Source organism: Lycorma delicatula, chromosome 12 (genome assembly GCF_047948215.1).
Source record: "Lycorma delicatula isolate Av1 chromosome 12, ASM4794821v1, whole genome shotgun sequence".
Taxonomy (NCBI): Eukaryota; Metazoa; Arthropoda; class Insecta; order Hemiptera; family Fulgoridae; genus Lycorma; species Lycorma delicatula.
In genome coordinates this window covers 54827066-54845261 of record NC_134466.1, presented here as the reverse complement: position 1 = coordinate 54845261, position 18196 = coordinate 54827066, and the positions used below count along the sequence as shown (strand labels likewise).

The window sequence follows — 18196 nt, the reverse complement described above, 5'->3', positions numbered from 1 at the left end:
CGGTTTAAAGCGATCAATAATCCTCAATTTTTGATATGACCAACCCTTACGGCAAGGAATAACCAAAATGTTGCTGGAATTGTAAGAAGATGGGGCCTTTAGTACGGTAAACATGGAAAACTTTTTTCACATGCAACCGTTGTATTGAATAAATTTGAAGTTTTTCTTAACTTCATAAATTTTTTATCCCCTACTTAGCTCCGGTGAAATCTAACTCCGCCTTCTGGTGTACCGAAAGGGATTTTTTTTTTGTACAAGAAAAAAGCTATAGAAATACGAACAGCTTTATCTCTAGCGGTATAATCATCAACATAGTGTTTGTATGCCGAATGATCACCAATGTCGGCAAAGTACGATGTGGTGTTCAACATCTCATTTACGATTCTCAGAAAACTTATTTTGCAACTTGTCAGTAGCGGCTACCGGTTGGTTTCACATCTGTTAATGTCTGGTTGACCATTTAGTTTTATTTTTATCATTTTGATTTTTTTAATTATTTATCCTTGTTTGTTCTATTTTTGTTTTTTTTTATGTTTTGGACTTTTAACAATGTTCTTTGGACTGATCAATGTATATACTTATTTATCTTTGTTATATACTTAAGTGTATCTAACTGTTCGAGATATATATACATACATGTGTACGCATTTATAATTTTTGAGAGGTTTCAATAGAGATCTCTCTTTGCATGTCATTTATTTATTGTAATAAAATCTATTTATGGTTACGGCTAATTAGGATTTATTGTAAATATAAATAATTTCATTAGGATAAAAATTTATATTTAAAAATATATTCAAATTATGATACCGAAGCATTAATATTTTTTTATTATCCACCATTTTTTTATTATAATAATAGAGGCAGTACATAATCTCTAGAGTTTTAATACTTTAAATTATGTTTTTAATTGTATTTTACATAACAACATTGAAAAGAACAGAACTACTCTGCAAAAGTACTACACGGGACAGTACAATAAAAAATTAATTCATCACTTCAATTTACTAAAGATAACACGTAAATACAAAACCTTTATTATACGACAGTAATTCCATTTTTTTTATATCATTCCCTACTGACTGAGTTCTTAGTATATAATGAATTATAAATATAACTTAAATATAATCTAAACCAACAACCACTTTAAATTATTATAACCAAAAAAAATTATTATTATTGCACAGTAAAAAAAAATTAACTACTTCAAAATTTTTATAAAGAACTAGCCGGTAAGAGGGCAGAGGCCCCTGGCTATCATGCGTTCGTATTCTCATGATTGTGAGAATATTAAGTATTTTAATGAAATTCATTAAAGAAAAAAAATCTGATGTGGACATAACATGACTTCCTTAGACGCCTATTAAATTACATATACACATTTTTTACAATAAAAAATATATAAAATTTTATTCATTAATAACTTCTGATATTTTATCATATATATATATATATATATATACTTTTTTAATTTATTGTTATTATTGAATAATTATTTACGGTAAACGTTTTTTTTTACAATCAGAGGTTAATAATTATTAATAAATCAATGAATTTAAATTAAAAAAAGAAAATGAAGGCCGATACGAACCGATGTGCCTTTCCCTTTTAAGATCCAACCATTTCATTAATTAAGATCTTATTTGGCTATAACTGTAGAACCTAAGTACCACTTATATCTATTGTTGAAAACCTCTCAATGACAGCTTATTACTACAGTTACGAAAAACCTAAAGCACAATTTTTTTTGGATTTTGCAATTTTTTAGATTCTTTTGATTCAGTCGATTTCAATCAAAACGGGGAGGTGCACAACTAGATCTTACTGCAATTCTAAATCCAAAATTTCAACAACCTACGGCTAATCGTTTTTAAATTATGCGAGGTACATACGTGCGTACAAACGTCACACCAAAACTACTGTATTTACTACTGTATTTATTCCCACGCACATTTTCCTTGGAATTGGAGAGAAAAAATAAGGGTGCAGGGCTTACTTAAAACATAGCCTTTAGCCAGGATAATTTATGTAAAGTAAACGTTTTCTAAATTTAATCACATAAATATAGTTACATTAGACTTTGGTTTATCAATACCGGATGCCGCTTATACAGAATACATCCTTAATTATTAACATCCTATTCATATTATCGATAGGAACGAAGTTACGGTATTTTTATAAAACCGATTCATTCTGTTTAGGCTGCATCCGGTTCTAATGACACTACACTTAGTTACCCATCTTCGTCTTGTCTATTCGCCATAATCGTTGTACTGTTTGTATATGTGGACAGTTATGTGCATTTTATCTGTTTAGTTTATCTAGTAAAGTTTAATACGGTGATATATTTCAATTACGGCATTAAAATGAGTACAAACGGACAGCGTCTTCGATCTTTTACAGTAAATGAATAACTGCGCGTTATAGAAGAGTCTGAAAAATTGGAAATCGGGCGGCAGGAAGAAGATTTGAAGTAGATTAAAGGTGCATTCGAGACTGGCGTATGAAGAACCAACTTCTGGTGAAAGGCACTCTAGTGGTAATAAAAAGGCCTTTCGTTGCTTAAAGCCAAAATACACAGACATAGGAAAAAAATTGTATGACTTTGTTATGGAAAAAAGGAAATTCAGTTATGCTGTCATGACAGAAATGTGTCAATCATAAGCTCGTGAAATCGCTACATCATTGAATAAAGTTGATTGTAAAGAACACCGTGGATGGATTACATGATTTTTTGCACGAAATGATTTGTCAATAAGACGAAAAATGACCGTTTCTCAACTACTTCGAGACGCTTATGAACAAAAAATATTACATTTTCAAAAATACATAATAAATGTTCGAAAAGATAAAGGCCATTTGCCTTCTCAAATAGGAAACGCTGATCAAACCCCCGTATATTTTGCAGTGTAATTTGACAAAACCGTAAACAAAAAAGGTGACAAACATGTACCGATTCGCTCTGGTTGATAATAAAAAAAAAGGTGCAGTGTTATGCTTTGCATTACATCTGACGGATCAAAATTACCTCCGTACATTGTTTTTAAAATAAAAACTCTTCCTACCCTACAGGTAAATGGAGTTATTATCAGAGCACAGGAATTAGGTTGATGGAAGAAACCTTTATTTTAGATTGAATCAGATGTGTATTCCAAAACCGATCATGAGATTTACTTAATAAAAAAAAAACCGGTATGTTAGTAATGAATAGTTATCGGAGGCATACGACTGATAAAATGAAAGACATTTTAAAAAAGGGTATGACAGACCAAGTAATAATTCCAGGCGGATTGACATCTCTATTGCAACCACTAGATGTCTGCATTAATAAACCGTTCAAATCTGCATTAAAACAACTGTACAGTAAATGGATGGCTGTTGAAAATTTCTTTTCACGCCTACAGGAAGAATCACACTCCCAGATTTGTGTTTGGATAAAAGATGCTTGGGAAGGTATTTCCACGGAATTAGTAAGGAAACCTTTAAAAATGCGGAATATCTAATGAACTTGATGATAGTGAAGAGGATCACCTTTGGCAGAGCGACGTGGAGACTACCGGTAACTCTACTACAGATGACAGTGATTAATTAAAAATAAAATCCCATATTAAAAAGCGTATTGAAATGATCCTTTTCTACATGATACTTTCTTTTCGTTTTACTGGCCTACTGATTCTGAACTAAACTAGTACTTACGGTATTTAATTATTAATGTAATATTAATATTGTAATTTAAATGAACGAATTAAATGCTTTGTACTTGAATACATACGGTATATTGTTACCGTAGTAACCTGCGAGGGCGTTAAATGATAACTATAATATGATATACGGAAGATGACAAATCTTGTTCATTGGTCTAATTTTTATCGGCTTTTCTATTCAGATTACATTATTACCGTAGTAACCGGCGAGGACGTTACATGATAACAGTAATCTGAGATACACAAGAAGACAAGTCTTGTTCATTGGTCTAATTTTTATCGGCTTTCTATTCAGATTAAATTGTTACCGCAGTAACCACCCGGGGCGTTACATGATAACTGTAATCTAAGATATGGAAAAGGGAATGTCTTGTTCATTGGTCTAATTTGTATTGGCTTTTCTATTCTGATTACCGTATTTCTACGAGTACCCCCCCGAATTTTTTTTCTTGGAATTGGCGAGAAAAAATAAGGGTGCGAAGCTTAGTTGAAACATAGCTTTAGCCAGGATAATTTATATAAAATAAATCTTTTCTTAGAAGTACCTAAATTCAATCAGATGGTAGTGAAAACGATCACCTTTAGCATAGCGACGTGATATTGACAATGGCAGTGAATAATTAAAAATAAAATCCCATATTATAAAGTGTATTGAAATGATCCTTTTCTACATGATACTTTCTTTTCGTTTTACTGGCCTACTGATTCTGAACTAAACTAGTACTTACGGTATTTAATTAATAATGTAATATTAATAATGTAATTTAAATGAACGAATTAAATTCTTTACTTTTTTAATATTTTCGTATTTACGTATTTTTTTATCTTGTCTGTTGTACTTTATAATACCAATGTATACTTGATTTTTTTTTTAGATTTTCGGTCTGGAAAATCGTGGTTCGGAATTCGGTGGCGGGGGTACTCGAATAAATACGGTAGTCAGAATCAATTCAGGGATGGTCAAAATGGATATTTTCGTTGAAATCTGAAAACCGAAATTTTTCACGATCACACTACATCCTTTACTCGTAAAAGAAAGTAAAAAGATTAGTGATTTTTTTTAATCAAATTTCTGTTGCCATGGTGACAGAATTAAAATGAAGTAAAAGGATTATACATTTACATATTATATATATATATATATCGTTTGTATCAAGAAGCATGGTGCTTCTATACTTATTTTTTTTTTAATTCCAAAATACTTATGTCTACAATAATTTCTATTTTATTTTTTTTTTTTTTTGTAAAAAAATAATAAGTATAATAAATGTTAATGTATACAACGCGGTGCTTATAGTACACAGTACAATTTACGATAAAATGAAAATTTTATTGTTTAAAAAACAATTTATCGTGTGTTTTTCTTTATTAAAGAAAAACGTAAGATCAAATATTTAAAAGTATAATTACTGTTTAAGTATAGTAATACGAATAGAATACGATAAAGTAGTCGGAGAACAACGGTCTCAAAGATAAATATTACGGTTTAAAAACGGGAGTAAAACGTGAAAGAGTGATGTATCTAACGTTTGGCCGTTAACAGATATCAAACGATTTATGAAATCAAAAGCGGAGGGAACATTATGTCCATAGTCTGCAGAAACGGTAGCTAAGAGAAGGAAACTTCCCCTACCCGCTACACTTTTATAGAAAATGTGACACTACTATTTTCCATCGCGTCAAGACGTGATATCAACCGCCATTTTGACGGGAAAATTTTTATTAAGAATCGTTAAACTAATGTTAATCTCATACCAGAAATACATATTTAATGGGCTTCTTTTCGATTAAAATCTCTTTCTAATTTTTTTTTACTGTGATCCCAAAATTAGTATTAAATACTGAAGTGGCAGTTTATCAATCTGTAAGACCTTAGTTTCACCAATTTATCATCGCTAAGACTATAAAAAAGTAATTTTGATATAATTTTACATTCAACAAGTTTAAATACTTTACCTCAAAAGATTAATAAATAAGTACAGCAAAAATATTAAAAGGAATAAATTTTTTTTTTTAATTTTTATGTAGTGAAAAAACAGAATTACGTACTACTAAAAATAAAATACTTTCTCGGTCACTCCGGTTAAGTCACACAATACTTGTACTGCTTTTTTTCAAAATGAAGACTTTGCTTTATTCATTATAAGTCTTAGTTTTATTTCCATAACAAACGTTAAATATAAGCATTAAAAGAAATTTTTAAACTTTTTAAAAATTTTACGCCATAGTGTCAATGGGGCTTTTTTATTGATTATAATGATAACTAAAATAACATTTAAGGTTGAAAATTTACAAATTTCAAATAAATATTACAAGAGAGCCAAAAAGAAATTCCTTTCAGCACGCCGGAAGGCGGAGGCAGGCTTCATTAGCGTTAAGTAAGGGGATAAAATGATTTTCATCTTAAAGTTAAGAAAAACGACAAATTTATTCAATACAACAGTTGCAAAAAGTTTTCCATGTTTAGCATACTAAAGGCCCCATCTTCTTACAATTCCAACAACATTTTGGTTATTCATTGCCGTAAGGGTTGGTCATATCAAAAATTGAGGATTATTGATCACTTTAAACCGATTCGATACTGTGCCTGTTATGGAAGGTATGATTTTTTTTGTCTTCGAAACCCCATTTTTTCCAATCCTGGGCCAATGGTTGGTGATATCAAACAAAAACTTTATTAAGATAAGTTTTAAGGCCCTTACCCAAAGAATAGTAGGAAATTTAAATGAATTCGGTAGTTTACTTCGTAAGAAAGTTATCGCGATATTTTGTTTTTTCGAAAAACCCCACATTTCCAGCCCCATGGTCCGATTTTTCCCATTAACGAACTCGACCGAGATTTTGGGTCCTTATATTTAATGTATCAATTTGAAAGTGATTGGCATAAAATTCCGGCTGTTATCGTGTCCACAAGAAAGTGAAATATATATTCGAGGGCTATTCAGAAAGTAAGGAACGTTTTGGAATTTTAAAAAACCAGGTACAAGAAAAACTTTTTATTATATACATGTGAAAGAGGGACTAAAATACTACTTTTCAACATAATCACCATACAAATTCAGGCACTTATCATAACGGTGGACAAGCTTTAAAATTCCTGTGTCATAGAATTCTGCCGCACCCATCTTGCACAAAATTTGTGGTAGCCTAGCTTCTGTGAAACAATTTCAAACAATAAAGTCCGTAAAGTACATAAAAAGATTTTATGTACTTTTTTCTTATGTAGTTATGAGTTATTAAACTTCATAGTAGTTATTTAAAAAAATAATAACTAAATATTTTTAGGAGTAGATAACTAGTAAATAATAAAGCGTTTCAAATGTAAATTAAAATATTGCACTGGAAAAAAGAGAAATTAAAGCGCGATGTTGTGGCTGCACTGAGTGAAGGACTGGAATAATAGGCACCACCCTAGTCTATCACAGTTCAGTTTGCATCTTGGATCTGTGGGTAGCACGACGAGCGAACAAGAATTACATGTGTCCGTTTCGCAACGCATTATCATTAAATTTTTAATTAAAAAAAATATTAAACCCGCGGAAATTTACATCAGACTATACGCGCAGTTCGGTAGAGATGAGTAATCAAAGGCACAAGTATGTCGGTGGTGTAATGCCTTTAAGTAAAGACGTGAAAGGGCTGAAAACGAAACCAGTGATCGACGTCCACGCACCAATGGCACGCCCCGCAAACATTCACCGCATCGAGCAGCTAATTTTGAATAACAGTGTGCGGAGATAGCAGCAAGAATGGAAATTAGCGTCGAAACAATTATTCGTGAGCCCTTGGACACCGTAAAATTGCTACCAGATGGATACCTCCTCCTTACATTCGAGCAGAAGTTTACGCAGAATAGGTCTGTACTCGTTTTCTAAAACGTTACTAGCACGATAAGGAAGCCTATTTTTACAACGGATTAAACGTTGTTCCACCACTGTATAACTGAAAGTAAACGGGCGGCGATGAAATGAGGAAAGAAAGATAAGGCAGGACCTGTAAATCGAAGACCGCGCCGTCAGATGGTAAGGCTTTGTGTATCAAGTTCTAGGACATGAGAGAAATACTCTACGTTAATTTTTTGCGTCGGACGAAAAAGGGAAAATAAGAAATGCTTCCTTTTACAGTCTCGTTCAGGACCATGTAAAGCCTGCCTACAGATCAAACCGCTGCGGTATTCCAATACGCAGCGCCATCTGAGTTCACGATAAAGTGCAGACTTATTCAGTCCATGTGCAAGACACTCCTCAAACTCGGCTGGACACTCGACCATCTGCCTACAGTGTCGATCTCAGTACTAACGATTATCATTTGTACGGCCACTCAAGGACGCATTACGTGGACATCATTTTGCGATCGATGATGAGGTTGAAGAATTTATGCGCAACTGGTTCGTAGAATAGTCGAAAGAATCCTACGAAACGGATATTTAAAATATTACAAAACGCTGGAAAAACTGTATGGATATTCATGAAGACTATCATGAGAAAATTTAATATTCATTTTATCGATTTATATTTAAAAAAATATTTTTGCGGACAAATTTTCACTTATCCATCCTTCTATTTTTTTAAATATATACTGTATGGTATTTAAACAAAAAAATGTTAACGGCTTTTGACAGGCTCGAAAAAAATTTGATTCTTAGCAAGAAACTACAATATAACCAAACATAAAAAATTGTATAAAATTCCGATGCTTATTTTGTTCTGATCCGTTAAGTTATACAACAAAAGAAAAAGTTGCTTTCAGGAAGGTCTCCTCCTGATCTCCTTCTAAATGTATGATTTTTAATATCGATAAAAAATTACCTGGAACAAGACGGGGACCATTGGCAGCTGTCCACGTACCACTTCCATATTTCACTTGACCAGGGGTCGCGTTCGATGAAACCACAGCAATTTCGTCGAGTTCATGTTGGCCGTGAACGAGTCGTGTCGATGATGATGTACCAGGACCGTCGCTAGGACTTGACTGTCTCCGGCCAGTTAGGCTCTGGACGAACCTCCTAGCAGATGTGGTCATCGAAGAATAAAAAGCCGTTCACAATTGCCCATCATCACTGAAACTTATAAAACTACAATTTATATTTTCCACTTTTACTTATTTTATGAAGAATATTACAATATAATCAAAAGGATATGACTATAAACGAATACGCGACATTGGCTAAAGGTTAAAGTTTAACGGTAGGCGAGCCATCTGATGGTCCACAACCGTTTCTTTATTGTCCTGAACAGGGTAGCAATCTTCTAAGCCAATGAAACTTCTTTTCCATCTCAGGTCACATAATAGTCTAAAATATTGACTGATATAACTCAAATCCTATATACTATTAAGTAAATCCAGGTCTTCTAATTCTCATAAAACTTAATCTCTGTAATCTACCAGAAAAAAGAAGGGATGAAATTTTTGATCGAAGGGATTCAATTAACAACCTTATTTTAGGACTGATCGGCCTGAAAAGAATCGATAAAATCTACCGAATCGAGTTTATAGTACATAAAACAAAATTTATTTTTAAATACTGGATTCTTAATATTTTTTTCTACTTAATTTTATTCCAATCACCACCAGTGCTTTAAATGCATTTTAAATTTGTCAAATAAATTAATGTTTATTTATGTAATTATTGGCAATAAAATTATGTATATTAAACTAGATAAAAATTCAAAATTATTTAACCTGAATAATTTAGTTTATATTATTCTTATATACTACATCGTTTCTTTCTGCTTTTTTGAGATTTTAATTATAAACAGAATAATTTCAGGGCGACGATCATTACCGTGTACGTTCGTTAAAATGTTCTTACGGTGTCACTATAACAAGAGACAAGAGAAGACGTTCTTAAAAGACCTCTACAATAGAATTCTAAAGTAACTTTTTTCAACAAATGTAAATCGTACCAGAATAAAAATAAAGAAAAAAAATTAAAAAAAAATGTTTTAATAAAAACATATCCTGTATTTTTTTTTTAAATTATAATTTTACAATAAATAACTTTTTATTTTACTTAACCTAATTACAAAAAAAAAATGTATCAATATTCTAACCTTTAAGTTAGAATGAACAATGAGAAGGTAGAAGGAACAATGAAGTCCTACGCAAGAACTACCGCATGAAAACAAACAAGAACAAAACGAAAGTAATGAAATGTAGTAGAAATAACGAATATAGACCACTGAATGTAAAAATAGGAAGAGAAAGGATTATGGAGGTAGAAGAATTTTATTATTTTGGAACTAGAATAACTAAAGATGGACGAAGCAGGAGTAATATAAAATGCCGAATAGCACAGATGAAACGAGCCTTCAGTCAAAAATATAATTTGTTTACATCAAAAATTAATTTAAACGTCAGGAAAAGTTTATTGAAAGTATATGTTTGGAGCGTCGCTTTATATGGAAGTGAAACTTGGACGATCTGAGTATCTGAGAAGAAAAGATTAGAAGCTTTCGAAATGCGGTGCTATAGGAGAATGTTAAAAATCAGATGGGTGGATAAAGTGACAAATGAAGAGGAGGTGTTACGGCAAATCGATGAAGAAAGAAGCATTTGGAAAAATATAGTTAAAAGAAGAGACAGACTTATAGGACATATATTAAGGCATCCTGGAATAATCGCTTTAATATTGGATGGACAGGTGAAAGGAAAGAAAATTGTGCAGGCAGGCAACGTTTGGAATATGTAAAACAAATTGTTAGGGATGTAGGATGCAGGGGGTATATCGAAATGAAATGACTAGCACTAGATAGGGAATCTTGGAGAGCTGCATCAAACCAGTCAAATGACTGAAGATAAAAAAAAACTTTTATGTCATATTACTACTAAAGTTGTTAGCGATTATGTCGAAACATCAGAACGATCCAGTCTTTAGTCGGTAATCGAACCCAGAACCTCGATATAGCAAGCTTAGCATCCCCTGTTTACTAGCCGTCTCTACTTCTTAGGCTGTTAATTTTAGGTCAGCTAAAAATTTCAAATAACGTGAGAGCAAATCCATGTGTTTTCTGAATATGTCAGAAAAAAAGCTGGTAAAATAATGCATGACTTTAACGGCTAAGCCGGTCAAGTCATACAACTGGTGATTAACAGTGCAATTTGTATTAGTATTTTATATTCTTTTTTACAATTGTGTTATGTAAAAAGTTTGTAAAAAAATAAAAAGAAGAAAGTAAGTTTAAAAAGAAAATTGTAAAAAATTAGTATTGTAAAATTGTCAAAAAATCTAAATAATAATAATAATATTAAAATTCTACAAATTTGTAAGAAAAAATTTGATGTGGACACATTATTAATTCCTTGTAATCCTTTTAAATTACATATACATTTTCAAACGTACGTAGAATAAAAATTGATTTCACTAATAAATTCTGATTTCTCTATATACATATATATATTGTTATTATTGAATAATTATTTACTGGAAACGTTTTTAAAAATGAAAGATTAATAATTATTAATAAATCAATATATATTAAAAGAAAAAAGAGAAGTTAAAAAAAAAATTGAAATGAAGTCTGATTCGAACCGATATGCTTCCCTTTTGAAGATAAAATATTTCATTAATTAAAATTTCATTTGTCCATAACTCTGGAACGAATGAAATAAGTACCACTAATGATATATCTTTAAAAATCTTTCAATTACGGCATATTATTGCAATTAAGAAAAAGTAAAAAATGGATTTAGGACTGTTATAACATCTAGTTGTGCACCTTCTTTTTTTATTGCAATCGACTGAATAAAAACAGTCCAAAAAAGCCCAAAAATCAAAATAAATTAAATTTTGGATTTTTTCTTAACTGCAGTAAAGCCCTCATTGTGAGCTTTTCAACGATATATCATAAGTGGTATTTTTTTTCATTGGTTCCAAAGTTATATCCAAATAAAATTTTAATTAATGAAATATTTGGATCTTTCAAGGGGGAAGGAGGAACATCGCTTGGAATTCGACTCTTTGTTTTTAAAACTTAAATAAATTGATTTATTAATAATTATTAACCTCTGATTGTAAAGAAAAATTTACAATAAATAATAATTCAATAATACAATAAAAAAGAATGAAAACATATCATAAATTATTAATGAAATAAAATTTTATGTACTTTTTATCGTAAAAATGTGTATATATAGAAGATTTGTTAGGCGTACAAGGAAGTCATATGATGCCCACATCAGATTTTTTTGTTAGAAATTACTTCTTTATAAACAGTTTCCCTAAAATAAAAATATATATATATTCGAAATATAAGAATTTTGATGATATAATCTTATTTTTATTTTTTATTTTTTGTCTTCTTGTTGTACATGTAACAATATTATATATATATATATATGCATACACACACACATAAAAATGAATATTTGTTTGTCCCGTATGCGTTCCTATGCCATTCATCCGTTTGCGATGAAACTTTAGTGAGTTGTGGCACGCCCGCTAAGGTTTCTGAATTAGTTTGAACCCGCCAGGTGGCGCTGGGGGTCGAGATATTTCGTAAAATTGTATTTATATTCCAATTTGATTCATATTCAGAATATGTGTTCTAAAATGGAAAAAAATACCTCTGCAAATAAAGTCCGCTAGATGGCTCAGGGGTCGAGATATTACGAAAAATTGTATTTATAGTCTGATTTGGTTCATATTCAGAATATATATTAGTTACGTGAAAAGTAAAACTTTTGCAAAAACTATACACGCTAGGTGGCGCCGTTGTCGATATATTTACGAAACAAACAAACAAATATACGTAAAGACTTTCTTCTTCTATATATATATATATATATATATAAAAGGTAAGGTTCGTATGTGTGTCTAGACTAAAAAAACTACTGAACCAATTTACGCGTGGGAAAATGGAAAGGGGGAAAACATAAAAAGAGGAAAATTAAAATGGGGGGAGGGAAAAGAGTAAATGAGACATGAAAAGGGGGAAAGAGGAGAAAGTGAAAATTTAAATGGTGAAAAGGGGGAAATTAAGGAAAATTGGGAAATATGGAACGGGTAAACAGAGAAGTAAGAGAATAGGGAAAAAGGGTAAAAGTGAAAGTTTCAATTTTGTAAAGTCCCGTTATGTTCAGTTTTTTAATGTTTTATCAAACGTTCAATTGTGTTAATTTAATCTACGTATATACTCAAATCTAGCAATAGCGAAGCAATACCGGGTCAGCTAATAATTAAATAAAAGCTTTAAAAATGAAGATATTCTAGTGTGTTCTTTCAGGTGTACGTTGCTGATGTGGAAATAATGCAGTCATCGAGAGGAAAGACCGGTCCTGAATGTTTAGTACATAGATTAATTTGATCAGAGACAATCTCTGATACGGTTAATCATCTCATTCCTCTTCCTTTATCCTTTATTTCTTCTTTCTTGGATAAATTATCGGGTCAGCCCTGTCCTTTTATCAAATTTATTAACGTTCCGACGGCTACTAATTCTTTATAAGTAAAGGTCACCTTTTAATTTGACTTCAGAATCGTTTCAACCGTGCCTTTAAAACTACTGTCTGATGATCCTTTACAGAAAAGGGTGGCATAAATAACCCACACTAGCAGCTGTGGTGACCGTTGGATAAAGTCCCCTCGTTCCTTATAAAATTTAATAAAATAGATTACTTTAAATCCCGCAAGCAAACGATCATGCTCGCTAAATTTTGATAGGATTTTAGATAAGATTTTAGGAGGTTAGAACGCCCAGTTCATAAATCAGTTAGCACCTTATCTTCTACTTTGATATTTTATGTAACCCGTGGATAGGAAACATAATCTTCAGACAGTCACCGCTCCGATGAATTTCGGTAAAGAATTAACCGGCCTAATGGCTTCCACAAAGAATCACCCCTGTACCTTACAGCTACTTTGTATATTACACGATTGCATTATCACTTATCCAAGAAAGAAAGGATGAATAATAAGAAAATAGACGGGATAAGAGGACAAACCATCGATTCGCACAGGTACTATCGTCTGATTGCTGTAGTTTACCGACTTACCTTGGGCCAAAAGTTGTCAGCGATAGACTGAGGAGAATCCAGGATTCTTCCCTTGTCTCATCGGATCTAAAAACACGTATAATGTAATTCATTAAATGAATTTAACAACATTAACAGAAAGCAGTTGAAGACCGACAAATATAAATAAACAGAATCATCAACATTTATATCACCTTCAACGGTTCGGTCACTATTTCAAATCGTTACAAATATTAATATTAAAGTAACCTTAAAGGGTAGAGATCTGTAATGTAAAAAAAAAAAAATAATAATAATTTAATTCGGTTAAGCACTTTTTGTTTTAATTTATTAATGACCTTCTTTCTTTTTCATGTTTAGCCTCCAGGAATTACCGTTCAGGTATTACTTCAGAGGACGATATGTATGAGTGTAAATGAAGTGTAGTATTGTACAGTCTTACTTCGACCATTCCTGAAATGTGTGTTTAATTGAAACCCAACCACCAAAGAACACCGGTATCCACGATCTAGTATTCAAATCCGTATAAAATTAAGATAATTTAATAGCCTATTTTACTTTGTAAGTACATGAATACGTGTGTTTTAGAAAGTATTAGAGTTACATGATCCTTCATCAGCAATACAACTAACGGTGGCCATCAGTCACCATTATCAATTAATTGCTAATGATAATCTTTTTAAGTGTTAAGAAAACTTTTTTAGCAAACAGTGTAACAATCTGAACTCTAATGAATATATTTGCTAAATGTCGAGTTTGTTATTTTGTGTAAAAAACACATTCGAGTTTGTAGTGGTTTTTACAAGCTATATGCCAGATTTCCATATTGTACATATTTATTATACGTGTCGATGTTTTTCTATATTGTTCTCTTCGTTGTTAAACATATTTTTCGTGTCTGTGCGACTTTGCAGCTTAGTGATGATACAACTTATATCTACCCAGAACCGTATTCTGGGTATGCCATCTGAAGATTTCATCCAGAAGAACTCGAATTCGAATCCCGGTCACACATCATGATGTCCATAAAATTCAAAATTTCCCATATTCAAAACATTATATGATTAATTGAATTATTAAAACAATTAATAAAAAGTAATTATACCCTGCACTGTTAAAATTTATCGATCTAAAACAACCGTCTTATTAAATAAACATTGCTTTGTCTATTGGCATTTCTCCCTTAATTTACACAACACACCACCCTAAAATATTTCACACGTTACACAAACAACAAGTAAAAAAAAAAATGCAACTGACTATCTCACTTGGAGTTACAGATATTAAAAAATGAAGACGATCCAAAACAGCATAAATGAATTAAAAATTTACAATCCTCTACCGTATATTATTAAAAAAAGTGTATCACCATAAATGAAAAGTAAAACAATGTTATTAGATTTTATGAAAAAGTATAAAATCTTATTTTTATAGCTAATAAAACATTCTGTACTACAATGTAATGCCGTATTGTAATATCACGTTTTTCAGATAATTTTTTAGTTTAGAATATGGAATGAAGAAAATATAAACAGGCTTATATATATTCCGTGAAAAACTTTCTTTTACCTCCTTATTCATAAAAAAATACATTTCTTTTACAACTGATTTTTTTTATAGTTTACACAATTATGTAACAGTGTAAAAATATATACAGGCACATAAAACAGGACTCATAATTTTTTTAAATAAATATAAAAATAAGTCTCTTACAAAATGTATATACAAGTATATAAACAGATATCTTTTTTTAGCTATCATGGAACTCTTTTAATAGCATTATAGGCAAATGAAACCCATTAATACAGACAGGTATAATAAACATTTTATTTTCTTTATGCATCAATCTTGAAACACTTTAAGTATTAATCTTGAAAACCGTTTAAGTATGACATCAAATATACTGTACTTCATCTATATTGTATTTATTTACTGTATTTTATTTACCAATATCACTGATAAATATGATCAAAGATTGAACAAAAATATATCTTACACATGTTAAAACTACATAATTTTAATAATAAAATCAGCTTGTGTCATAAAAATATATAAGGCTTTGATTTTTCTTTTGGCTCCAAAAAATTTAACAACTATCTTACAACCTTTGATTAAAAAAAAAAACTGTTTAAAGAAAAATTAAAGGTCCTATAATCCAGAAAAAGTTTACCTCGATCATTCTATATTACCAGGGTCGTTCAGAAAGTTCTGGGACCGACTCATAGATGGCGCAAGTATGGTCAAATGATATTCGTCAGATATGATGCTGCGCTGCGAAGTTTCAGACGCATGCATTTACCTTTCGATTTTTTTGGCGATCGAATAAATTAAAAGAGTTTTGACAATTCCTTACATTCTAACTCTTATAAAATACTTTATTTAAAAAGGGTTTTAACTTCAAGGACATACAAAAAGAGTTAAATTCTACTGCAAAAGGAATCTTCTCCTTCATTTTCGATGGTAGAAAAGCTGGCTGTTGAATTTAACGTGGTCGTATGTCCATTCAAGATGATGAACACTTTGGACTGGACGCCCAAAAACCATTACAACTGATGAAATATTCACAAAAATCAACATGCCGTACTAAATGATCGCCGAATGAAGGTATGCGAGTTTGCTGACATCGCAAACATCTCGATTGACCATACTCGCTACATTGTAGACTACATTTTGGGTATAAAAAAACTTATTGCTCAGAAAGAGGGCCGCATTTATTAACAGTAGACCAAAAACACTTCTCAAGGGTGTTAAAACTTAAAGGTCATTTTGTTGAGTCCGACTTTTTATAACGATTGATGGAATCACCGTTCCACGCCGTAGAAAAACAACAGTCCAATCAATGGATGGGACAAATGAAACGTCTTTAAAAAAAAAGGGAAAATGGTTCCATCTGCAGAAAAAGTCATGGCTAAGATTTTTTTTGGAATCTAAGTGTATGGTGCTATTAGACAACCTGGAAAAAAGCATGGCCATCACCGAGGAATATTATGCTTCATACTATACTGATTGAGATTGCTATTCAGGCTAAATATCCATATCTAGTAAAGTGCTGTTTCACCACAAATAGCGCGCCTGTCACACATCTCTGGTTGTCGCTGAAAAGACCCTATGATTTAAGCCTCGAATTGCGCCGTACTCACCGGATTATTCTTCTAGAAATTATTTCCTTTTGCAAACCTGATGAAATGGCTCTCTGGATGAAGAAATGATGTGGTCAAAGCAGAGACAACCGCTATTTTGCAGAGTTGGGCAAATCGCATTATGTTGAAGATATTAAAATTTTCTTTGTAATTTTTATGATAGAACTTTCGCGGGACCCCGCATCATCAGTAGTTTATAAAATTTATATACAATTACATATTGCACACAAAATATTAAAAGATTAAAATCACATGTACATATGCAAAGACATATTCATAGGCAACTATAATAAAAAGAATAAAAATAAAATAGGGTAACAGTTTTCTTATTTCTGTACTTGGGTGGATTAAGTTTTATATATATATAAAGAAGAAAATAGGAAATGTGGAGTAGCTTGAGCCTTAAGCTATACCACACACCCCCAAGAGAATTAACGGTCTGTTGACCGCTATCACGCTTAGAGGGTCTCACACGATATCTGTTACCTCACTCCAAAATATCTGTACGCCATTATGAATAATATATACCGGTAACTGAAATATAGACATTCTTGACATGACATTAAAAAAAGATTTAAATTTCTCATATTCTAACCTTTCATTACGATTAAATTGTACCGCGGCGAAAACAGGCGAAAGTAAATGAAAGGGTATGAATAATTTCTTGTGATTCCCTTTTTTCTTCACTTTTCACTCTTCCTAATAATTTGGCATCGGATGCTTGTTATTCTTTAGACTTGTTATAACATCTCTCAAGGTGATCTTTATTTTATATCGCATCTTAAAAGATATCTTTTTGGTGACGGAATTTAACATCACCTATTCTGTACGTCATAAGTTTCTTTTGAATTTTATATAAAAATTTTATGGTACAATTTTCCAAAAGTTATAATTTTACTTCACCGTGTAGTTTACTTAATGCCATATTAATTTTCAAGGTGCGTTACGTGAAAACATTCACTAAGCGAAACACAAATAATTTTTTTTCGCGATGTCATTATGTAATAAGAGACGTTTAACGTAAGGACCTCTATATATTAGCTTTAAAAAATGCTATGTATAGAAATATCAAATGATCTTTGTAACTCGTTATAAAATTATTCTCTTGTAAAAGGATATTTAAAGAAATGAATTTAAGCATAAGAAGGAACATCAAAGTACTTGCAGTGTTATCTTTACGCGTTTCAAGTATGGAATATAAGTCATAACATTAGAATCATTTAAGAGCGACTTCTATAAACGGATTACGTTTGAAAAAACAGTAACAAAATAATCTAACAAAATATTATATGACTTTCCCGATTTGGCTGGTCGAGTCATATGAAACCTTGAAAAGCATTTTAATTTCAAAACTTTTCCGGCTGCAATACAATCATTTAA

At 31.4% G+C, this 18196-nt stretch overlaps 1 protein-coding gene across 1 annotated transcript in view; it reads right to left on the bottom strand.

The window, feature by feature from the left end:
• The window catches only part of LOC142332762 (uncharacterized), a 689554-nt gene extending 680828 nt beyond the window's left edge, over positions 1–8726 (bottom strand). Inside the window, exon 1 of the mRNA XM_075379377.1 lies at positions 8513–8726. Coding sequence (XP_075235492.1) covers positions 8513–8726 — 214 coding nt within the window. The remainder of the gene's footprint in view (positions 1–8512) is intronic.
• Positions 8727–18196: the final 9470 nt, after the last annotated feature.